The sequence below is a fragment of the Callospermophilus lateralis genome, chromosome 10 (assembly GCF_048772815.1).
Source record: "Callospermophilus lateralis isolate mCalLat2 chromosome 10, mCalLat2.hap1, whole genome shotgun sequence".
Taxonomy (NCBI): Eukaryota; Metazoa; Chordata; class Mammalia; order Rodentia; family Sciuridae; genus Callospermophilus; species Callospermophilus lateralis.
This window is the reverse complement of record NC_135314.1, coordinates 56,589,299-56,614,166: the sequence shown is the minus strand read 5'-3', so window position 1 is coordinate 56,614,166 and position 24,868 is coordinate 56,589,299. Positions and strand designations below refer to the sequence as shown.

The following is a 24,868-nucleotide window of genomic DNA, read 5'->3' as shown; positions in this document are numbered from 1 at the left end:
TAAAATGGTACGGTCCCACTGGGTAGACAGTTTCTAATTAAGTCAAATAAGCACCTTTCCTATATCCCTGGGTTTCCACTGCTGGGTAGATACCAAAGAGAAATGACTTCATAGCAGGTTTATTCAAAATAGCCGAAAAATGGAAATAACCCAAATGCCCATCAGCAGGATATTGACTAAAAATATCATGTTCCCACACTAAAATACTTCATAGTGGGTTAAAAAAAATTGTTGATAAATCCCAACAAGAACACATTGAAAAGGATATGCTGAACACATGAGAGTATAATTCCACTTATGCAACGTTTTACAGCAGATGAAAACTTGTGGTTGAGTGGATCGTATTGACTGGGAAGGGTCCTGAAGGGTCTTCCTGGGATGCAGGATATGCACTACAATACATGGGTACAAACAACTGCCAGAACTTAGGCACATACCACTGACCTGTGCACTTATACTCTGTGCATTTAAACACACAGAAACCATGCTTCAAAATTGAAAAAAGGAACAAAAATTCTCCTGCAGAATCCCAATCCCTGTATAACGCAGACAGGAACTAGGAACTGCCTGGCACGGAGATCTAGGTAGGCTACCTTCTCCCAGTGTGCCTGGCCCACTACAGAGTTGGGCTGAGCTCTGAGGGCTCACTCTCTTGATTCCCTTGTCTTCTCTCTGGTTTGCTCTGTGTCATTTCAGACATGAACCTCAGTGCCAATCTTCACCCCTCAAAAACAACAACAACAAACTCCGCAAGCAGTCAGCATGTTCACTCAACTCCCTGCAAGTATGGAGTCACAAGGAAGGGTCTCCCAGAGTGCCCAGTGGCCCTCCTGACATCCACCTAGCTGCACCATCTCTCCTTTCTCTGAATGCAGAACAAAAACATTTTGTTCAAGGTGAGAAGTGAGCCTAACAGAGTCACAGGGTTTCAGTTTCCACCCTGAAAGGCTGATAAGAAAATTAATTTGTAAGAATAGAGAGCTCCCCCTGTAGGAATTCTGGGACATCCAGTGTCTCCCCTTCCCAGCAAGCCACTTGGCTCCAGTTTTGAAGCAGAGACCCTTTGGCTAATTACTGTTTTTTCCTTTCCCCATTTCCTCTTACCCTTTTCCTCCAGCCCCAAGGGAGCTCTTTACAGTCCCTGAGGGCAATTGAAAACCACTGCACTGAGCTTTTGCAGAGAAGAGAGCTATAACACAACAACAACAACAACAACAAAAAAGTCTGGGGATATAGCTCAGTGGGAGAGTGCTTGATTAGCATGCAGAAGTCCTGGGTTCTATCCCCAGTAGAAGAAAGGAAGAAAGGAAGGAAGGGGAGGGGGGGAAATTTCTCTAAAATGCAAACATACACCTACCATAACCCAGCCATTCCACTCTTAGGTATTTATCCAAGAAATAAAACCATATAAAGCCTTGTCTTATGAACAGATTATGGTATATCCATTCAGCAAAATAGTACTCAACACAATAAAGATATGAATTATGAATACACACAACATGGATGAATCTGAAAATTATTATGTCCAGTAAAAGTAGCCATAAAAAAAGTACAAACAGGGCTGGGGATGTGGCTCAAGCGGTAGTGCGCTCTCCTGGCATGCGCGCGGCAGTGGGTTCAATCCTCAGCACTACATAAAAATAAAATAAAGATGTTGTGTTCACTGAAAACTAAAAACTAAATATTAAAAAAATCTCTCTCTCTCTCTCTCTCTCTCTCTCTCTCTCTCTCTCTCTCTTTAAAAAAAGTACAAGCAGTATGATTCTATTTATATGAAATGGACATAGTGACAGAAAGTAGATTAGTGTGCTCAGGGATGGGGAGTGTGGAGAGGTATTGGAGAGGAATTGTAAAAGCACATAGAGGAATTTTTAGTAAGGATTGTGGTATTACAAATGTGTATATGCACACATACATATAAACATATCAAAAGTTACCAGAGTAAACATTTTTTAAATTAAACATTTTAAATAGGTACAATTGTTTTGTGTCAGTTATACCTCAAAAAAGCTGTTAAATTTTTCAAAACTATTTAAAAGAGAAACTCAGAACTGAAAAACAATTCATCATTCTTCAAGCCCAGCTCTGCCACCTGCTCTCTCAACTCATGCTATTTCTCATAACTGTAGGCACTGTTCACTTGTTCCTCTTCCTCTGTGAACTGTGACATCCTTCTGAACAAGGAGAGGAAAGAAAACAACAACAATGTGTCTACTCAATGATGATGTTTCCTAAATAAGACAGACACCTTGTGGGTAAAGTGGGCATGCAGAAGCTGGCCTAGAAGTCCCCACTTGGGTGGCATTTCAGAAATGTCAACTCTGTACAACTGACCTATAAGCAAACTTGACTCACCAGTTAAAAACAAATTGCCTTTAATATATTTGTCGTTCCTTTTGAACATTATAGTCAGTAGAGCTGAAATCATTGTCCTAACTCAGAATTTCCCAGGAGGGTCCTACCTATGGGACAATGATCAGCACTTACTGGTCTGTTAATTCTCATATGTGCTTATGCTTTGGAACTTCCCATCAGGCTCACGTGAATCTGCTCGTGGGAGCAGCAGCTCAGGGCTCTGCTCAGGAGGTGCCCAACGTCTAGTGCTGGTTGATTGACCAAGCAGTTGTTTGAGTCCCGTGGGAGTCTATTTATGCTCAAAAATCAATCCAGGAGGACAGTTGCCCTTCTTCCCCACAGTACATACGCAGAACCAGACTTTTCTCTCAGCCACATCCTACGTTGCTGGTCATCACCCGTGGTCCTCTGGACAGGCCTGAGAGTACCACATGAGATGAATTCAGTTGAGCTGGACTTCTGCCCAGCCTTGCCACTGACTATATGTGAACTTGAGCAAAACTCTTTGTTCCTCTCTTGGCTTCAGAATCCTCATCTGGGGAAAAAAATAAAAGTTGGGGTAGGGGTTAGTCTAAATCAATTTAATAGTTCCTCCATTAAAAAATGGAGGAACTACCAACCCTTAACTTATTTTTTATGTAGAACCACAGTTTATCAAAAAAAATAAGAGCCGCTCCAGTTAAAGCAGGTGTCAGGAGCTAGAGCCTCATTTCTCTGTGTCTTCTGCTCTATCATGATCTTTTCCCAGGGGACCCCTGAGACATCTAACTCTCACTTTCCACGTTAGATAAGGGTTCTGTTGGATAAACCCATAATCCATTCCAGATGGAGAGTTTGAGTGTGTGCCTTCATTTAATCAACACCTATTGAGCATTACCAAAGTGCTAGATATTGTGTCAGGCACCAGGGTAAGAATGGCGGAGGGGGGGGAGGTGCTGGACTCCTCTCCCCACCCCACACACACACTTAAAGCCTAATGTAGAAGGAAAGTAAATAGGCAGTTATTTATTCATTCCCTAGATATTTATTGATTGTTTGAAATCTGCCAAGTGTTGTTCTAGGCTCAAGGGTCAAGGCTCTGGGCTCTGGGAATATAGCAGTTATTCCAGGCAACAAAGAGTAGAAAAATAACCAAAATAAAAGCACAGTTTGTGAATAGTGTCAGAACAAAAAGATGACCCAATAAAGAAGTGGACAGTGGAAGAAGTCCTGGTAGCATGTAATATTTCTGCTGAGATTTGATGGATAAGAACAATCTAGGGCCTGGAAGCTGCCCCTTCTCAGGGGTCATGATGGGCAGCAAAGTGGAGTCTGCCAGCAGGGTGGTTCAGGTAGTCAAGCCACATATACCATTAATAAGATTCCCTGACCGAAGAGGCCATCCTAAACTCAGTGTAACAGAAGCTTTCAACGGGGCTTCCATCTCACTTACCTGTAATGTCCCAGCATTCTAAAGGGAGTAAATCACCAGATTTGCTGATGCATCAGGGTCCACCAGACACTGCAGAAATAATAAAAACTTTACCTCAGGGGCTGGGGTTGGGGCTCAGTGGCAGAGTGCTTGCCCAGCATGTGTGAGGCACTGGGTTCAATTCTCAGCATTGCATATAAATAAAGAAAATAAAATCCATTGACAATTGAAAAAAAAAATATTTTTAAAAAATTATCTCTGAAATATAGAAGGAAACCTGTATCTCAAGAAGAAATGGAATTTATCCAATCTGGAGGTCCAGAATAGTCATTGTGGCTGCTGTTTGTCATCAGACAAAACAATTGTCTTTACAATAAAGGACTTCCAAGACAAATGAAAAATTGTATATTAACCTTAATAAATATCCTGAAAAAAAATTACATCTATAATCCCAGCTGCTCCAGAGGCTGAGACAGGAGGATCGTGAGTTCAAAGCCAGCCTCAGCAATAGCAAGCGCTAAGCAACTCAGTGAGACTCTGACTCTAAATAAAATACAAAGTAGGGCTGGGGATGTGGTTCTGTGGTTGAGTGCCTCTGAGTTCAATCCCCAGTTCCAAAAAAAAAGAAAGAAAGAAAGAATCTGGGAAGGATCACTTCTGACTCAAAGAATATACAGTGCCCAGAGTCTGAGGTGGGGAAGAGCTTGGCCTGCCTCCTTGAATCCAGACGAGGCCAGTGCACAAAGATTGTTTTCAGAGGGAAATTGTCATGGGACGAGTTTGAAGAATTAGGCAAAGATTGAAAATGTAGGGTCTTGTAGCACATGATAAGAGGTTTAGATATTTTGTTTTGTTTTGTTCTTAAAATGGTGGACTATATTAATGGAATTTATCCAATGGTAGAACACCATCTAATTTATGTTACAAGATCATTGCTTTGGGAAGAACATATGACACATAGTACTTTTCAACAAGGGTGGAATTGTCTTATGGATTGGATTTGGAAATAAGAAAAAAGCACGACTTCTGGATTGAGCAACTGCGTGTCTGGCAGTGCCCTTTACTGGAAAGCAGGAGACTGGGAAGGAGTGTTAATCGTGATGCAGAATGATGTCAACCTACAGCGATGACCAAGTACAGAAATGGTTCAGAGCCAAAGTCACTGCTTCCCGCCCAGATCCTGATGACCTCAACGCACTGCAGTAGCGTGGTCTCCTGCCTCTCCCCACCATAGTCCTCCACATTGGTTTTCATCTTTAATATTCATTAATACGTCATCCACCTCTCCTCCCTCTGCCAACCTCAGGTAGAACTGTGTCTTGGATCTTACTCCACTTATTCTCTTCTTTATGCAGCAAACTACAGGTAAACAAATGTTAGTGTTAAAAGTTTGTTGAAGACACAGTTAAAATTTTTGCCCAGTATAAATTCCAACAAATCTTTTACAATTTGTAAACCTTAACAATTTATAGTATAGGGGCAGATGGGGATCAGACCTTTCCTCCTCATAGTTAGGATTATGCTCCTATAACAAAAGATAGGCTAGCAAGAGAAAAGCATAACAGATTTATTAAAACAAACTTTACATGACCCAGGAGCCTTTGGAAATGAAGGCTCAGAGACCCAGGGAAAGCGGTCCGTTTTTAGGCTTAGATTCAATGAAAAAATGGACAGTTGTACAGAAATGGATTGGACAGAAAGGGTGTCATCTAAAGGTAACAGAAAGAAGGAGGAAACCCAGCCAGGCCTGCTGTTCATATTCTTTTTTTTTTTTTTAGTGACTGGATCCAGGTCACATGCTTTTTTTTTTTTTTTAAATAAATTTTTATTATAAGTTGTTCAAAAACATTACATAGTTCTTGATATATCATATTTCACACTTTGATTCAAGTGGGATATGAGCTCCCATTTTTACCCCATATACAGATTGCAGAATCACATCAGTTGCACAACCATTGATTTACATATTGCCATTCTGGTGTCTGTTGTATTCTGCTGCCTTTCCTACCGCTGTTCATATTCTTCTTGGTCTGTCTGTTCAGCATTCCTTCCTCCCTGGTCTCAGGCAGGACCCCTTCTGGAATGAGGGTCTTGGGATTTACTATCAAATAAAGTAGATCAGAGAGTTTCTTTAAGACCAGCTCTTATACAGAAAGGAAGGGAAGGTTAGAGCAATGTTTCCAGGCCTTGTGAATGTCTTTGGGAAAAAGGGCTTCGAGTGTTCAGAATCCACATGGGGAAAGAGGAATTTTTCATTTTTCATGGCCTGCTTTGGGGGAAGAGCAGGAGAAAGAAGAGCAAGAGAAGGTCAGAAAAAGACTTTGTTTCTGAGACACTTCCAATGTCTTTCATTCAAAGTCCTCAGCATGCTAAAGCACTGTACTTTGGGCTATTATTTTCTTTTTTTGGCAGACCTGGGAATCGAACTCAGGGCCTCAAGTATGCCAGGCAAGCACTGAAACACTGAGCTACATCCCCAGCCCTGAGACATCATTTCCTAAGCCCCAACATTAACAAAGAAATTTATAAGAACTAAGCAGCTATTAGAATTCCATTTAGTTGAACGTGCAATTTTGCATTTTTGCAATAATAAATATTTCACAAAAGCAATAATAATTTGGTGCATCCATAACTGTTGTAGGAAATTTAGGAAGTTCAAATTAATCAGAATTTTTATAGGAAAAAAACTCTGATTTTGTGAGAAAATAACTAGGCTAAAGCCTTAATCCCACTAAAGTGTTTATCGAGCAACGTATTTTATCAAGAAAGCAAATTTCTTCTCAGAAAAAAATTATTAAATATGTAATACAAAAAGTTTCTGCCCTAGACCATTGAAAAAAAGTATATTTTATAATCATTAACATCTATTAAACTATATGGGAAAGATTTTCCCCTCTCTCTCTCTCTCTCTCATTACTAAGGATTAAACTCAGGGGTGCTCTACCACTGAATTACATGTCATCCCACCCACCACCTTTTTTTTTTTTTTTTTTTTAATTTTTGAGACAGGGTCTCGCTAAGTTGTCCATAATGGCCTTAAACTTGCAATCCTCCTGCAGCAGTCTCCCAAATCACTGGGACTACAGGTGTGCCATCACACCTGGCCTCTTGCATACCTTAGCAAAGTAACAAGACAGAAACTTAAATTACTTTTGTCAACATACTAAAATGGAACAGATTCAAGTTAAACAAGACCTTCATATACATAGCATTGCCTTTTGTTCTTTCTGCCCCAAGGATTATTGGTACATTAATGTTCTCCAACCTTCTCAGCTTCCTCATCTTTACTGATATGGTAATGCCAGTGCAGCGTTTTTTACTTTATAAAACTTTTTATAAAATATTATTAACAGTTAAATTTCTACAAGGCCAAGGAAATATCAAGGCCTGTGATTTCTGATTTCCACATTACCTTCTTAGTCTTGGATTAAATTCTTTTGCAAAGATCTTCACTCTCCCCCATTATTGACCTAGAAGGAGAAAGGTAGTTTATTTTTCCCAATTGTATTTTTAAATTTTCAGTATTGACTTCCTTGCTTAAGCCTGTTTTTCCCCCTGCAGTCCCAAATTCTGTTAATAGTAAAATCATCGTCCTGATCACCCAAACAAAACACCTGTCAGCTTCCCGACTCCCCTTCCCTTGTCCTTCCCCCCTCCTAATATTATTTATGTAAATTGTGGTATGGGTCCCCTTGCTCCTCAGTCCACATGCCAGCCTTGGATCCGGTTCTCATTAACCTTTCATTGTTCCATTGTGATTAACTTCCTAACTGATCTGTCTCCAAGATCTTCTCCAATCTTGCCATGATATTGTGATTTATAGAAATATATATATTTCTCTCCAATTTCTGACACAGAACTTTGTCATATCTTGAGCTGGGGGTGCTAGGGGAATCTGTTGTTCTAATAGTTGGTCTTTGACCCCGGTTCCTGACACAGAGCTCCTAATCCCTTAGAATTTCCTGGGTGGAAGGAGTGACTTCTGTTTTAGTGAGGCAAGGTGTGGGCTCCTGGAGGAGGGCTGGCACCAGGAAGACTAAGCCAGGAGAGGAAGTTTGGAACTTTCAGCTCCACCACACACCCTATCTATCATATGGGAGGGGAAAGGAGCTGAGGGTTGAGTCAGCAATCATTCATGTCTATGTGATGAAGCCTCCATTAAAAAAAAAAAAAAAAAAAAAAAATCCCTGAACTATGGAGTTTAAAGAGCTTCTGAATTGGGGAAAATCCATGTGCTGAGAAGGTGGTGTACCCCAATTCCATGGGAAAAGAAGCTCCCACACTCAGGAACTCTAAAGGATTCACTCTCATGTGGCTGCTTATCTGTATCCTTTATCCTTTCCTTTATTAAATAATAAACTGGCCAATGTGTTTCTCTGAGTCCTAGCAAATGGTTAAACCTGAGTCAGGGGTCATGGAAACTTTGATTTATAGCTGGTAGGCTCAAAGTATTGGTCACAACCTGAATTGTGTGTTTGGTATCTGAAGTGAGGGACAACCTCAAGAGATTGTGCCCTTCACTTGTGGAATCAGACACGAACTCTGATTAATGTCAGAATTGAATTGAATTATAGGATACCCATCAGAGTCTATTGGAAATTGTTTGTGTGTCCCACACAGTTTGATGGCCAGGATGTGCTGAGTGTTGAGTATGATAGGAGAAAAGAGACTGTATTTTTCATTAACACACCAGCCTACACATTGCATCCAGTTATGTCTTCCTAAATCATAAATAGTTTCTGTACAGCTCAAACCTTTAGTGGCCTCTATTACCAAACAACTAATGTGTAAACAATCTTTCACCTATTCTTCGTGACCAACCCTCAACCAACCTTACCTCTTGCTTTCCTTCTTCACCACATGGAGTGCCAGGAGGAGAAACGATGTCCTCTCCTTGAGCACACACTTCAAATGGGGCTTTCATAACTGTTTTTAAGGTTGTCTGTCATTCAGCATATGGTCATTCAGCAGTAGTTAAGATTCTAATGGAACACATTAAAGAAAACAGGATAAAGTAAGGCCAAGACACACATAAAAGTGTTCAAATGGTAGCACCATTTTATTCCAGTTTTGGGTGGTGTAACCTACATACAGTAAAGTCTACCCATTTTAAGGGCACAACTGATGAATTCTGGTAAACATATCCTGCTGTGTAACCCCTGCTGCAGTCCAGATATGGAGCAGTTTCATCTTCCTGAAACATTTCCTTGTGTCCCTCTGTCATCCTTTCCTTCCCTCTCCCTCAACCTCAAGCAACCTGTGATCTTTTTGTCACTATGATTTTGCATCTTCTAGAGTTTCACATAAATGGAATAATATAACTCAACCCCCTAGTCTCTTGAGTTTGATTTCCACTTCACATCAATTTTTTGGAGTTCACATATATTATTGAACGTGTTATTATTGTGTTACTGGTTGTTGTTGAACAGTATTTTATGCTATGAATATGCCACACTTAATTGATTTTTGCAATTCACCAGTCATTTTCAGTTTGGAGCTATGAGGAATAACACAGCTATGAACTTTTGTACACATGTCTTCCTGTGGACATGTCTTCATTCTCTTGGATACATGACCAGGGGTGGGAATGATGGGCTGGGCATGAGTGCATCCACCCATCTATCCCTGACAACGGGAGAGCACAGTTGGCTGGGGAAGTCCAGGGCCCCGTGCCTATCCCACAAGCTGGAGAAGAGCCCAGATTCTCAGTATCTTCATGGTTCAGAGTCCGAAGTCAATAGTAACATAAGAGCTGGTTGGAGGCCTTTTACCTCCTTGGCTGCACACAGGCAGCTACCTTAAAGGGAAATCCTGTGACTCAGTCCACAAAGGACAAAACTCCCATAAAATGTAACTTCCACTGAAGATGAGCCCACAGACCAGAATTACAGAACACATGAGGATGTCTAGCTCCATACAGACAGTCTCCATAAAGACATGCCAAAAAAGAAAAACCCAAAGAGTAATCTTAGAGGTACCTTAGAAATAAATGTTTAGGGCTGGGGTTGTGGCTCAGTAGTAGAGTGCTTGCCTAGCACATGTGAGGTGAGGCACTGGGTTTGAACCTCAGCATCACATAAAATTAAATAAATAAAATAAAGGTATGAAAACTTTTTAAAGGTGTACATTTAACCCATTGAATGTTTAATTTAATTGTTGTGCTTTTATTTTCTGCACTTCCTCATGCGTGACTCTTCTCTTGTTGGTTGGAAGCATCCACACAACCAGAGAAGAATCAGAACTATTATAGTAGAAATGCAAAGACAAAAGAATATTTGCTTGGGGGAAGTTTTAATTCTAAAAGAAATTATAGAGAATCAAGAGGGAAGAGCTGAGAAACACAGAGCATCAAGCCTGGAAAGGAACAGACCTGCAGGTTACCCTGTCCCCTCCCACCTGGGAGAGTCCCTAAAGAAGGCCTAGACGAGGTAAGCAAGGAGGTAGAAATGGGCTGAGGCCTTGAAAACAGTTAGGGGCCTGCACCTGAGAGGACTTGACTTGAGAAGGCCACAGGAAGATGAATAGAACCTGCATGTATGTGGAGGCTGTTCAGGATGGTCTGTGAGCCAGGGGCCTAGGAAAGCTGAGCCAAAGTCTTCAGATGGCTTGTGGCTTCATGAAGGAGCATCATGTCATCATCAATCTGCTGGGTGAAGGTAACTGATGGAGAGTATATAAAGAATTCCTTATACTGTAAACTCTTTGGTTCCTATTTATTACATGGTCCCAGCAACTTCGCTCCTAGACATTGTCTGGAGAAACTCCTACACAGGTACAAAGGAAGATAATGCAACTTTCTTTATAAGGGTGAAGCCATAGAAACAGCCAAAATCTTAACCAATAGGAGAATGAGCACATGCCATATAGCAGTCAGAACAACAGATCTAGCAAACAGCAGCAGACAGTCATGAAAGGAACTGGAGACTTTGCAAAACATGTAGAGTAAGAAAAGAGCAAAACAAAAAATATGATAAGCATACAACTTAAGTTGAACTTTTAAAATATGCCAGGCATGGTGGCACAGCAGCTGTGTAACCTCAGCAGCTGTGGAGGCTGAGGCAGGAGGATTACAAATTCAAAGCCAACCTCAGAAACTTAGCAAGATCCTATGTAACTTAGAACTTGTTTCTGAATAAAATATTTTAAAGAGGGCTAGGGATGTGGCTCAGTGGTTAAGTGCCCCTGGGTTCAATCCCTGGTACAAAATAATAATAATAATAATTATTATTATTATTATTATTATTGTTATTATTATTATTATTTTAAAACACCAAGTAAAAGCATAAAAATGGGCTAGAAAAGTACCAAACTCACAATAACTTACCTCTATAGAGGGCAAGGTTGGGGTGGGTATAATATTTCATTTCTTCAAAATAACCACAAAAAGAAAAATAAAGACGTGAAGTAAATAAGACAAAATGTTTAAAATCTTTAGTTCTGAGTATTGAAACATACTTTGCTGTTGCTTTTCTGTAATTGAAATGTTTCTAGAAATTAAAAGTGAAGTACACATATCCAGATGAAGTCCTCCCTACAGATCCTTTTATTGTCTTCACAAATTCAAGTAAATTGTGAACAACCAGCCTTGATGTTATTTGAAACTATTCTTTTAAAAAAAATACAAAATTTTACACTGAAGGTTTTAAAAGATCTGGAGACTGTGGTTTCACATGTCGGATTGCAGAGGGCGCAACCGGATGGAATCAGGATGGGTACCAAGAACACAGGGAGGCAAGTCTGAGGCTTGCTGCGGGGTGACTCCATAGCTCATCCACGCTGGTCCCCCCACCTGCATCCTTCCCGGTTCCACTCAACAGATCCTCTTAAGAAAGCAAGAAAACTCGCTTCGGGCAAACCCCTTTTCCTGTGCCTCTTTACTCTTTGTGGAAGTGAACACATTCTATAGGCGGAGCTTGTTTGCTGGGTTGCTGTTAAAACTTGCCTCCACACTTACCTGAGCAGTTGGCTTCCAGCACCCTGCCTGGCAGACACTAGCCAAAATGATACCTGGAGGCTTGACTGAGGCCAAACCTGCCACTGAAGAAATCCAGGAGATTGCTAATGAGGTGAGTTGGTGCCGTTTCAGGAAAAAGTTGGATACAAAATCTCAGTTCATCATTGGTCCTGTGTTAAAGGTGTGGGTGAACATGAAAACCAGGGTGTTGGTGAGAAATGTGGTTTTATCCAGCTTTCATGCAGCTAAAAATGGAACACTGAGCTTTCAGACAAAACCTGGAATAATCCCAACACTTGCCAGAGAGACCTCTACCAAGTCACTGTTGCTTGTCAGAGTCTCAGTTTCTCCATTTGTTAAATAACAATTTGTTTTGGATCAGGTCTCTAAGGCTTTTACTTAAATGTATGATTCTAAGATTACTAATTCAGTTATTTATGAAATTTTTCCAATCTTGCTCAGTGAAAACAACAGGTAGTGGAAGTCTAAGGATGTTGACAATTTGATATACTGGACTTTAAATGCACTTCAGGGAGATGATTTTTAAATGGGATGAATGAAGAACAATATTGTAAAAGGCAGTCAGTTACAGACTTCCTTCACATCTGCCTGAATAGACAGTGTTGCAGTCCTTTAATAGTTAGAGGATGATTCAATTAGGAAGAAATAATATAGTATATGGTGATGCCAGGATCTTATAGACCACCAAATTAATTATGGTAAGAATAGGACTCTAAATGCTTTTAGCAAACTGATATAGTTTAAGTGGTGTTTGATTAGCTCTCACCTAAGTTTGTAATTTATTGCCTCATTTTCTAATCCTTCTTGTTTTCATTTTGGTTTTTTCCTCTGAATCATCATTCGATGACATTATCTGGCAAACTAGATTGGCTTTCTCTGTGAGTGGTAGAGATAGGATCGTTTATTTCTTAGGGCACTGAGAACTCTAGAAGAGTCCAGATGCCTGGAATTCTACCACTCATTCTTTAGGAATAAATATTTCTTTTTCAGAAGTTTGTTTATTTAACATTAGACCTTTTTATTTTTGGAGAATATACTAAGTCATTAATACTTTTATTCAAATCCCTGTATCATATCAGTGTTCCCAAACTTGAATGTGCCCGAAAGTCCCTGTGGGTCAGATTCTGACTCAGGAGGTCTAGGTTGGACCTGAGATTCTGCATTCCTACCAGGATTGCAGGTGCTGCTGCTGCTGCTGCTATCCAACCTCGCCTTCCTACAAGACCAGAGGTATATGTTATCCTCCAGGGCCCCTGGGAGATGAGGCTTTTAAAATAGGGTACCAAAATCAAAGTGCTCAATTTCATTTGGAAAAGTCTCCTGCCCCACTAATCTCAGAGCTGTTATGACTAAACCAAAATAAGAATGTGTGTAAACATGACTCAAAATTTTTTTAAAAAAGAGAAATATGCATAGGTAAGACACCATAATTGTTTATTCAAATTTTTGCGTGAAATCATCCCTGAATCCCCCAAATCCCCTAAACTCTGTAGGAAGCAGAGCTGTAAGGAGATAGGGAGCAATAGACATTGGAAATAAAGTAGATATAGAACATTCCAATGATGTTTAAAAGCCTATCATCTTAGTTAGACTCATTACCATTTTTAATTTAAGTGTGTGTGTTTGTGTGTGTGTGTGTGTGTGTGTGTGTGTGTGTGTGAGAGAGAGAGAGAGATAGAGACAGAGAGAGACACATGGGGTCCCATTGTGTTGCTCAGGCTAGTCTCAGACTTGCAGACTCCAGCGATCCTCCTGCCCCTGCTTTTCGAGTAGCTGGCACTACAAGTGTGTGCCACTGAACCCCGCGAGAATAATCTTTTAAAAAATAAGAAGCTACTGGAAGGCCTTGCATTGTTAACAACACCATCCATGAGCCCTGTCTTAAATTACAAAATTAATTTGACAGTGTGTTTCTTGCTGTGTACCTCAGGCTCCAACTTTGTCAGAGTATCATGGGAAATAGGTGTTAACACGGCCACCTCAGCCCATAAAGGTGCTTTGAAGTTTTAAAAGCCTTGACCTCCATTCGATCTCGCATTTGATCTTTATAACCCAGGAGGTAAAGAGGGCATTATGTCCAATTTTCAGATGATGAAACCATCAAAGTGGCTAAGAGTCACCTGATTAAGAAATTAGGCTCCGTCCAGATTTTTTTACTATGGGCCCCTTCCTCCACACAGCATTAGCACGTGGAGAAGCTTCAGGGGTGCAGGAAACACACAGGGGAGGAATAGCAGGGCAGACTGGCCTTCTCACTGCAGGCTCCAGCCTCACATTGAAATCATTATGAGAAACACACATGGATGAAGCATTTGGTAGGTGTGTTTCTTGAATATCTCTTAGGTGTCTAGAATTGTGCTAAATATCATAGATGCTACATTAAGGTTATAAGACATGGCCCCTGACCTCCAGGACTAAAGGGCAATGGGGGAAGCCCAGATATCTAGAACATTAGCCAATTAAGTTCTTTTCATGATCCTAGGTTTTGGACCAGCAAGGATGTTAGAGATTGCTTGTCAATCCTCCTGACCTTATTACCTTCAGGTGAACACTTACTGTCCGGGTGCAGTTCCTCAGCTGCTAAACTCTCCCTTGTCTCTCATCTGCCCTCTGTGGTAGGAGATAGCCTTAAGGGACAATGTCCAGATTAGTGTTGGAAGGTATAAGAAGTCAGTAAACTATACAGTTTAGGAAGCACTTTCACATCCATTATATCAATTATTGCCCTACAAACAACCCCAAGAGGCAGATGTTATTGAAAGCACCTGATGAGTGAGGACATTCAATCCACTCCTCCAAGATGATAGAACCGGTTGCATTCCCAGGCAGGGCTAGGCTAGTGGGTAGGTGTTGGTCATCAAACACCTACAGTGATGTGACAGGGTTCCAGGGAAGACCTCCACTGCCTGTTGTTTACTTTGTAGGTTTTTTTTTTTTTCTTTTCTTTTTTTCTTTTTGGTACTGGCAATTGAACTCTGGGACACTCAACCACTGAGCCACATCCCCGGCCCTATTCTTTTGTATTTTATTTAGAGATAGGGTCTCACTGAGTTGTTTAGCACCTTGTTTTTTGCTGAGCCTGGCTTTGAACTCATGATCCTACTGCCTCAGCCTCCCGAGTCATTGGAATTACACCACTGTGCTCAGCTTACTTTGTAGTTTTGTTCCTTCAACTTTTAAATGCATTTCTATTTTTAAAATCACCTGTTAAAATGCAAGCATTTTTCAGCTTTTAAAAGAATTGATGATTCTGGGGTTCCTCTCTCCTTATCTGGAAGCTTCTTAATGGAATACCAAGTAAAGGGAGAAGCCCACTGGAGTGGGAGGGAAAGAAGAAGGGAAAGGTCATCACAGGAGAGAGCAAAGTGGCACAGACAAGTAGCAACTGCACATGCCAGGAGCTGACAGCTAAGTGAAAGAGGGATGTTGGCTGAGTTCAGAAAGAAAGTCAAAACAAGGGCTGAGAACTGAGAGGATTTATTTTTGAAGGCAGAAGACAAGACAATAGAGACAGAATGGATTATGTACTGAGAGACTCTGGAAGAACTTGAGCATGAGTATTCTTGGAAGACCTCTCTTCCAAGACTCTCTGTTAGTTGATAATCAGTCATTGCTCTTTCAGTCATTTCTATTTGGGGAGACAAGTTGTCATAAAGGAAAACAACAGTGGTCATCTCATTCAGAAGGTGCTGATTATGTAGACAACACTGTGTGAACTGCTCTGGCAGGCAGGACAATAAATGGTCCCAGGCCCCAGGAAAATTTATAAAACAGAATAGAGGTAAGAGAGACACATGATGAAATAAAGAGCCATACATGAACCTAACCATGAAAAGCCATGATATATGTAATAAAGGACCAATGGATGGTCCCAAGAGCAGAAACCTCCAGATCCATTATCTTGAATCATATATAAATAACACTGGATTAGAATTCAGTCTGAGTATGTTTATGTGAAGGAAAGAAATCTTATTTTAATAATTATTTTTGGAAATAAGGACTATTATTACACATACAAATATGCATGCCTACCACACCCCACCACTTACCTTTAAGTCACTAGCCTGCTGAACACCATTCCTGGAAAACACACAAAACATGATTTTTGTATGCCAGTACACCACACACACATAGCTGCATGCCCTCCTGGACACACCCTGGAATTCACATATCCTGGTTCTCACTAACCCCAGCCACAGATTTACGTTCCCCTCTCCTACCCCAGCCTCCTCCTCATCAGTCACCTCTCCCACTGTCCCACACCCGGAGAACCTGCCATTCAGTCACACCAGAATCCTCCAGGCACTTACCCTCCCATCTCCATCAGAACAAGCTGGGGCCCACTTGGTCACGCTTCCATGACAGGTGGTTTCATACACTCCTCCACCCCTGACTTCCATGACCCTGTGAGCTCCTGGCATTCCAGGCCTCAATTCGAGATCACTCCCATGGCCGCCACCTCCTCCTCAGGTTCTTCTCCAGGATCAGAGATCTCTGCTCAAAGAAGATGAGAACCACAGAAAACTCACCCATCACAACTCCGAATTCACACCCCGGGACTAGCACATTCCTTCAGTCCAATTTGTTCTTCATTTTTGAGAAACCCGCACCTTCTGGTCTCCTCAGTTTCTCAATCCCTCCTGTCTTCCCATGGTCCCTCCAACAGGATGTCGCAGTTCCTTCCCTTCTTGGAAAACTGCGAGCATCGGGTGCCCCAATTTACCTTTTCCCAGTTGGATCTCACCTCTCCTTCCCGTCTTAGACGCTGTCCTCCTTTCTTCAGCCAGTCCCTCCATTCTGAGCCAGCTGACTTCAGTTCTTCATCCTGGGTGCCTGGCCTCATAGTCCCTCCTTTCTTCAAAATGTATCAGATGACAAATGTCCACAAGACGTGCCCTACAAGTCCCACCATGTTTTCACACAACTACCCACACTCTCCTTTCTTAATTGGTAAAAATTTCCAACATATGGCCCATCCATGACACCACCATCATCTGTATCCATTCTCTGGTTAGTTCAAGTGTTTCTGAAGATGTTTACAGATTAGGGAAATTTGCCTGAATGATGGGTGTCACGTGATCCAATCTTCAGATCCTAGAAAACAGACAACACACCAGGATTTATGCTTTGCAGCACTAAGGAAAGCTTGAACAACTCTGGAGTAAATCTGTTTTACCAGGTGCTCCTCCCTCATGGCTTCCTTCTTTTGTCTGGGGGCAAAGTGCCAAACCCACACTGTGCCCTCCAGTGTCTTGGCTACTAATGTACATGGCGGGCTGAGCAGGGGAAACTCCAATTTAGGTTCAGCACAAGATCTGTCCATACCAGCTTCCTGACCATCACGCACAGCTGGCTTTCATCCTCCCAGTGTCCATCCTTCTGAATTTCAAGGTTTCACTGACAAGCTCCCCCGTTTGCGCCTTTTCCCACTCCCCTGCTCCAATCTCATCACCCAGGTCCACAGCATCTAACACTGAACAATGCAAATCTTTTCTACTGGAAAGTGAGAAAGAAGGAGGCTGCAGATTACACATCCAGTGAACCAGAAAACTGGAGCACACCATGTGACAGGTGCCACGGCACCAAGGAAATAAACCAGAGCACTTGGCATGAGCTCTGTCATGGAAAACTCTGGACTTACGATCTGCACATACCATGGAAAGGTCACAAATTTGGATCTGTTCATAGAACAGATAGAAATTAAAAAATTATGATGCAAGCTGGAAAAAAAAAGTGAGCAGAAGACTGAAAACCAGGACTACAGATCAGATACTTTAGTTTTAGGCAAAAACTTTAATAACTAGGACTGTGAAATGTTTCAACCTTAAGCAATCAAGCTCTCCTCACAAATTCCTTGTTTGTAAAATGATGTTAAATCAATCCTGTTGGGAGTCAGTATAGAGACAAACCCTTTCCAACTCAGCTCCTAACTCAGTGGGTACCCAGCATTGGTCACCCTGCCTTTGTCAGCTCAAAAGGGTCAGAACCAGGGGAACCTAAAGTATCAAACCCCCTGTCCCACCGGGTCAGCTTCTCTCTTGTCATTTCGGTATTTTCTCTGCGTGCCTTCTCCCCTTTCTCCACTTTGGAGCTTTGTTTTCCAACTCAACAATGCAATCACCTTTATCCCACTGACTCTGAAGGGCACAGGAGAAAAGGGTGGTAGTTTATAGAGTGGCTCTTCAAAAGTGGTCTGAGAACACAGAGTCTGCAAATGTCTACGTCTTTAAAAACAGTTCTGCTGGATGAAGAGACACCAATAGCAAAGGACTCAAAACATCTGCCCACTGCTGGGAAGGACAGGATGGCCTCAGCAGAACTCCAGATTCCCAGGGGGCTTGATTGAAGCTGGCTGCACATTAAATGCTTTCGTGAGGAAAGCATCTCAAGTCAGAAAGTAAGGAAGTGCTCACGAAACGATGGAGCCATGTTGAGAAGCAACAACAACAACATGATAACAAATTATAACTTTTAAAATAAAAGAAATACCCACAGTCATATTAATAGAAATAATCATTGAATAAATGAATAGGAAAAGGGGACAGGTCTTCCTTCCAGTAGAATTCCAGTTAACAGATATACACCACAGGAAAAATTGCTATCGGTGAGAAACATCAAATGATAAAATTGGTGGATGAATATCTGGTGAAAAATAGGATAGTTGAACATGTCTCCTCGCTAAATTTATATTAATTACAAAGGAGGGAAAATAGTAACTTTACTGTGGCAGAAACTGGCAGACATCCTAAGCGATCCACATTACCATCAGCATTAAGGAAACATGCAGCTCTTGCGGGGATGCAGCAGGAGCACATTAGATTGCGCCATCCTTACCGCAAGGATGTGGACCACTAACAGAGAGAAGATCAGACAAACCCAAACTGAAGGACGTTCTGCAAACAGTTCAGTATTCTTCAAAAGTGTCAAGATCAATTGCCGGGTTTCTGTTCTTGCGACTAAAAGGCTCAGGGGTCACTCCAGTTAAACTGGGCTAACTGGGCTGCACGAAATAACCACACAAGAGACACAAATACCTTTTTTTGGGGGTTGCTGTGACGGCTCCTCTGACCTTAAGGGTCCGCAGGAAGAGAGAGAGCGAGAGCACGCGCTGACCCCTTTTATTGAGGAGAAGCTATTCAAATGAGGCAAGAGGTCAGGTTTCAGGGGGCTGAGTCTATCTTCATGATGTCCACTGTCATCAGGTTGACTGACACCTGGGTAGGCCACACCCAAGGGCACAGTAAGAGAAGGGGACACACACAAGGCACTTCCATGGAAGATTCTATCCTAAACAGGGAAAGAGTTTATATCACAAAGGAGCAGGTGAGCGTAGCTTCACCCATAGGGCTATAGCAAGACACACCCATGCACGAGACACTGTCCCTCGAACCCGAGAAGGGTGGGGAAACTCTGCCACATTTCTGGGGAGTGTGACTCAGTCACATGTGAGGTTGGTCTCCCACAATCAACAACAAAGACCAAAGAATTGAAGAGACCAGGGAGGTGTGCTAACTAAATGCAGTGTCGAATCCTGAAGCAGAAAAAGGACATTTTGGGGACAACTGGCAAAATTCTAATAAGGTTTATAGACTCCTTAATAGTATTATACCATGTTGGTTTCTGGTCTTATTGATTATGTTATAGATATGTAAGATGATAACACTAGGGGAAACTGTAAATACTATAAAGGAATTCAGTATATTATTTTCACAACTCTAAGTGTGAAATTATTTCAAAACAATTTTTAAAAAGAGGTAATAATTATTGCTCTTCCTTTTTTTAACTAATCAAAGGCATATATAACTGTTGGCGCTTTACCAGTCAAAATGTTCCTATATTGAATTACCACATAGATTTGATGTTCATTCAGCCTAAAGCAACAAAGTTTGACATTTTAATCCGTGTAATGTTTTCTGTTTTTGTTTTTTGTTTTTTTTGGCACTGGGAATTGAAACCAGAGACACTTAACCACTGAGCCACATCCCTAGTCCTGTAGCCCTTTTTATTTTTTATTTTAAGACAAAGCCTAGCTAAGTTGCCCAGGCTGGCCTTGAACTTGTGATCTTCCTGCCTCAGCCTCCCAAGTCACCAGGATTGCAGGCATGCACCACCACACCCAGTTTAATTCATGTAATCTTAAAGATAAATGTTTTCTGTTGAAATATGGGAAACAGCTCACAGATCTCATTGTCATCTTTAAGGACTATTAGGAGCATGAGTTTCCCAGAATTTTAAATCACATAAATCAAGCCAATGTAGTTTTATTAATTTGTTTCCTCTTTTCTTTTTTTAAGGTTAAATCACAGCTGGAAGAAAAAACAAATGAGACTTATGAACAATTCGAAGCTGTAGAGTACAAAACTCAAGTAGTGGCTGGAATAAATTACTACATTAAGGTTAGAGTTCAATATTCACTTTAGCACTCAAAGATATCATATTTCTTCTTTGCTGTGGTGTTTCTTGGTGCACATAATAATTTCACATATACTTTATTGCTTCTGGCTGTCCTAAGTGTAGATGCCTACCACGATACCTTACAAGTGGTAGACTCTCAAATCTGGCAAATGGTGTTGTATTTAAACTACTTTTTCCCTTGTGAGTTTAGCTTGCGTATATTGATTCTTAACTTAATTTCTAGAACTTGTATAGGAAAACAGTTCCTAGATGTTCAGAACACAATTATTTTATGGCCCTGGTTGCTTCAGGTTTATGGTGGGAGGGCCCAAAGGCCTGGGGCCAAACCGGATGGTGTCTTAAAGGGTATGTTCCTCAGAGCTTTATGATTCTGTATGTCCAAATAAAATGGATCTTTAAAATGGCTTGAATCATTAGCTAGGAAAAAAATGCACACCTCTTTTGCCCTTAACTAAGTATTTTGATTAATATAATTTAAATAATTATTTTTACAACTCAAGTAGATCAAACTACTTAAATAAGCAGTGGCATTTTTAAAATATTGGTTTTATAGCTATATCAAAAAGTTAAGTGATACATTGACCCAGTTCTAATGGAAGACTTTTCTTCTAATTTTTTTTTAGTTGTTGATTGACCTTTATTTATTTACTGATATGTGCTGCTGGGACTAGAACCCAGTGCCTCACACATACTAGGCAAACACTCTACCAACTGAGCCACACCCCTGGCCCTTTATATTAGAGACAGGGTCTCATTAAGTTGCTTAAGGCCTCACTAAATTGCTGAGGCTGGCTTTGAAGCCGCCATCCTCCTGCCTCAGCCTCCTGAGCCACTGGGACCACCTGTGTACACCATCACACCTGGCTAAAAATCCTTTCAGTGTTACCAAAGGGGAACCAATTCAATAAGCCAGCCAAGGATATATGTGGGAGCCACTCTTGTTCTTACATATTAAAAAGATGACAATTCTGATTTAAAGAAGAATTACACTGCTGGTATAGCTCAGTGACAGATCACTTGTCTAGCATGCATGAGGCTGAGTTCAATCTCCAGCACTGGAACAGCAACAATAGCAGACATTCAAGTGTATTTACTTATTCTTTACTTAGCCATTTAACCAGGACACAGTATGGTTTATTTTTCTTTAACAAAAACAACAACAAAAAAACTACTTAAAATATATAAAAAATTAATATTTACAGTAAATGAAATGCAATAGGTGGAACTAGTCAGTTCAGCATAAGAAAGTTATGGGCCAGTCAGGTGCAGTGGCACATGCCTGTAATCCAAGCTGCTTGGGAGGCTGAGGCAGGAGGATTTTGAGTTCAGAGCCAGCCTCAGCAAAATTGAGGTGCTAAACAACTCAGTGAGACCCTGTCTCTAAAATAAAACCAAACAGGGCCAGGGATGTGGCTCTGTGGTTGAGTTCCCCTGCATTCAATCCCCAGTACCCACTCCCCCACAAAAAGAAAACTATGAGCCCGATACAATGGTGCACACCTATAATCCCAGCAATTGGGAGGTTGAGGCAGGAGGATAGCAAGTTCAAAGCCAGCCTCAGTAATTAAGCAAGGCCCTAAACAATTTAGTGAGACCCTGTATCAACATAAAAAATAAAAATAGGGCTGGAGTGTGGCTCAGTGGTTAAGTGCCCCTGGGTTCCATTCCTGGTACAAAAGGAAAGAAGGAAAGGAAGGAAAGGAGGGAGGGAGGGAAGGAGGAAGGAAGGAAGGGAGGGAGGAATGAAGGAAGGAAGAAAGGAATTAGGTTATGATATTGGGTTATATAGGCGAATCAATTCAGTCCTACCATATTTGGTCTCCTGGCAAATACCGGACCCAGGTGAGACATATGTGAGGGAAACCCTTTTGTATCCTCAAAAACAATGCCATCATTCTGTCCTTTCTCAACCTTTCTTCACAGCTGGAAAAGAAAGTTTTCCAGTTAAAAATGCTTTTTTTCAAAGATAGGAATCTTTCCATCAAAACTAAGATCATTTTAATAAGTTAGGATTAATACAAACTCATAAATATCACATATTTACTCCCTTATACATTCCTTTAAATGCTCATCAAAGAATGACCTTGAAAGTCTCTTGACTTGACCCTGCTACCCTGTCCTATCCAAAGTTCCCTGCTTACTTCCTGTAGTATGGCTGTTGATTCCTTTGAATTGAGCTACTCTCTAGATTTAAGATCTTGCCAGTGACCTCACCATCCCTCAGTGTCTTGCCTTCCTATCAAGAGGCAGGGTAATAGAATGGAAGGATCACAGCTTTTGGTTTCAGACCATCCTGGGTTTGAACCATTATTCCACTCGTTCTACTAGTCAAAGCCTATGATTAAAGGCTGTCCTCTGAACCTTAATCCCTAACCTGAACAGTGTGGATAATAATCTCTGACTGCTTACACTCTGCCAAGCACTGTTCCAAGAGCAGGGCGTGTCCATTTCATTTAATATTCTCAATCTACTGCGGCAACCAGCGTGATCAAACTAGCAGGTTCCAGCAACGGGTGATGGGAGATTGGAAGAATAAAGACTCACGTACTCAGATCTTGAAGATAAACAGCTGGGATTGGGTGGAGCGCTGCTCTCTGATAGAGAAGCAAGTCTAAAGAATTACACCAGCAATCTTTATTATATATGTCTCATTAATCAGATTTAGGACTATGCAAGCATTATTCTTTGTATTCATGAAAGTTACAGAGTTGGCAACATTATTCAGCCTATTTCTCAGTTACATTCTACAGTTGCAATGTGCAATGTTAGGAGCCTTGTGTAGCTCTCAGGAAAGTCCATTGTTTAAAGTTACTATTATGCGGGCAGAGCTATCAATATTATGGTTGTTTTAGCAAGAGGATTCCTGTATTCCCAGGAGCTGTGTACCTGAAAGCAAAGTAGAGGCTGTAGGACTCTAGTACACAGCCTCCCCATGAAGGACATTACCATAGCAACCAGGCATCCTGCACCTTTGCACAGAAACTTTCCCAGGCACCAAGCATACCACAACTATGAAGTCATCATGTACCCCAATCTCAGACACTGGTCTCCCAATCACTGTCACTGCTGTCCACAATCTATGGGAAAGTATTATCTGCTTCTACTGTACCACTGATGAAAAGATTGAACCCTGGTTAAGTAAAGTAACTAACCAAGGTCATAGAACTGTAAGAGCAGAGCCAGGATTGGGACCCAGAGCACTGGCTGTGCTACCCCTAATAATGCTTGCAAAGGTTGATGCTCTGTTCTAAACATAAAATAAGTGCTTTAACAAAACTACGCTGTAGAGTGAAAAGATGTTGGAATCTAACAGATCTGGGTTTGAATTTGAGTTCTACCATTTGCTCACTGAGAGATTTATAGAAAATAATCATCTCTTTATATGCTTCTGTATCTGTAAAATGGATATTGTTCCAAATGCAGGTCTGTAATAGCAAGTAAATATACTCAGGTGTATAAAATGCTCCTCACCATCTTATAGTATCATAATAAACTTTGATAAATGGCATTTGTTAAAATTAAAGTAGAAAGGGGATAGAAGAGCACAATAGATACCATATAAGACAGAACTTTTATTGTCCCAACCAAGAAACAAAGTGTAAATCCTTGCTGTGGTTTTCCAGGTCCTGGATTCATGCCCAAACTACCATCTCAACCTTGATATCAATGACTTTAAAGATGGCTTCAACTTTACAAGAGAGGCTGGCCACCCTGCTCCCTCTCAGTCCTAGAACATTCAGTGGGTGTTTATAAAAGTAGGCTCTAACACAGTAGAGGGATGGAAAACATACAACCCAAAATTTCTCAGCATTTCTGATTTTCTAATGTTTTTCAGCAATTCTGATTGTCTTCTTTCTTATCAAATAATGTGGCAAACAAAGTATCTTAATTTATAAGTTAAAAAAAAGGATCACCAAAAATATAGGCTGCCCCCTGTTTCTGCTCTGTGCATCTTTGGGGGAAAATGCTACTCTGAGTTGTTATTTGTACCCAGATTATAATTAAAAAAAAAACATATAATAAAATAAAACTAGGACATAAGCTTCTTGTAATGCCATTATCGTGCCCTTTCTCATAAAATACGATGGAAGCTGAGTGTAGGAACACTGGCCCAGGTCTAGAAGCACTGTTCCAGAAAGGCATAGTGCAGTGAGGTCTTCCTAGATCCATTACTCTTTTCCATTGTACAGATACATATGATAAATTTCCTTTTCCTTTTTTGTCTTATACCTTTCAGGTGCGAGTAGGTGATGATACTTATATGCACTTGAAAGTATTCAAAGGTCTTCCTGGACAAAATGAGAAGTTGGTACTTACTGGTTACCAGACTAACAAAAGCAAGGATGACGAACTGACTGGCTTTTAGCAGGACATTCCAAAAGGAATTCCTTCTTCTGGCTACTGATTAATGATACTGATAAACCATCAATAAAGAAATATTCCTTTTCAAATACATTATTTCTTCAATTTTTACTCATTTATTGTATTAAATATAAGTGACCTTTTCTTTCTCAAAATCAGTGTTATTACTTTAGGGTAGAAATTCCGTGTAAATTGACATCAGTTAGAAACCTCATAAAAAGTAGCCAGGCCTCTGTACTACCTCCACGCTAAGGATTACTAAGGTACGTAAGCATTTGGCACTATTATGTTCTCCCAGTGAACTTCCTCATAATTATGAAATATTCCATTATTTCTCTAGTTGTAGACCT

General features: G+C 40.9%; 1 protein-coding gene and 1 pseudogene across 1 annotated transcript; both read left to right on the top strand.

Annotated features, from left to right (window-relative positions):
- The first annotated feature begins 3,626 nt into the window (after positions 1 to 3,626).
- On the top strand, positions 3,627 to 4,093 carry LOC143408975 (alpha-ketoglutarate dehydrogenase component 4-like; annotated as a pseudogene).
- Positions 4,094 to 11,766: 7,673 nt separating this feature from the next.
- Csta (cystatin A) lies at positions 11,767 to 24,522 on the top strand. Its single transcript, XM_076868512.1, has 3 exons — positions 11,767 to 11,832; positions 20,036 to 20,137; positions 24,394 to 24,522. Exons 1-3 carry the CDS (start codon positions 11,767 to 11,769, stop codon positions 24,520 to 24,522), a joined length of 297 nt encoding a protein of 98 aa, XP_076724627.1.
- The last annotated feature ends 346 nt before the right edge of the window (positions 24,523 to 24,868 follow it).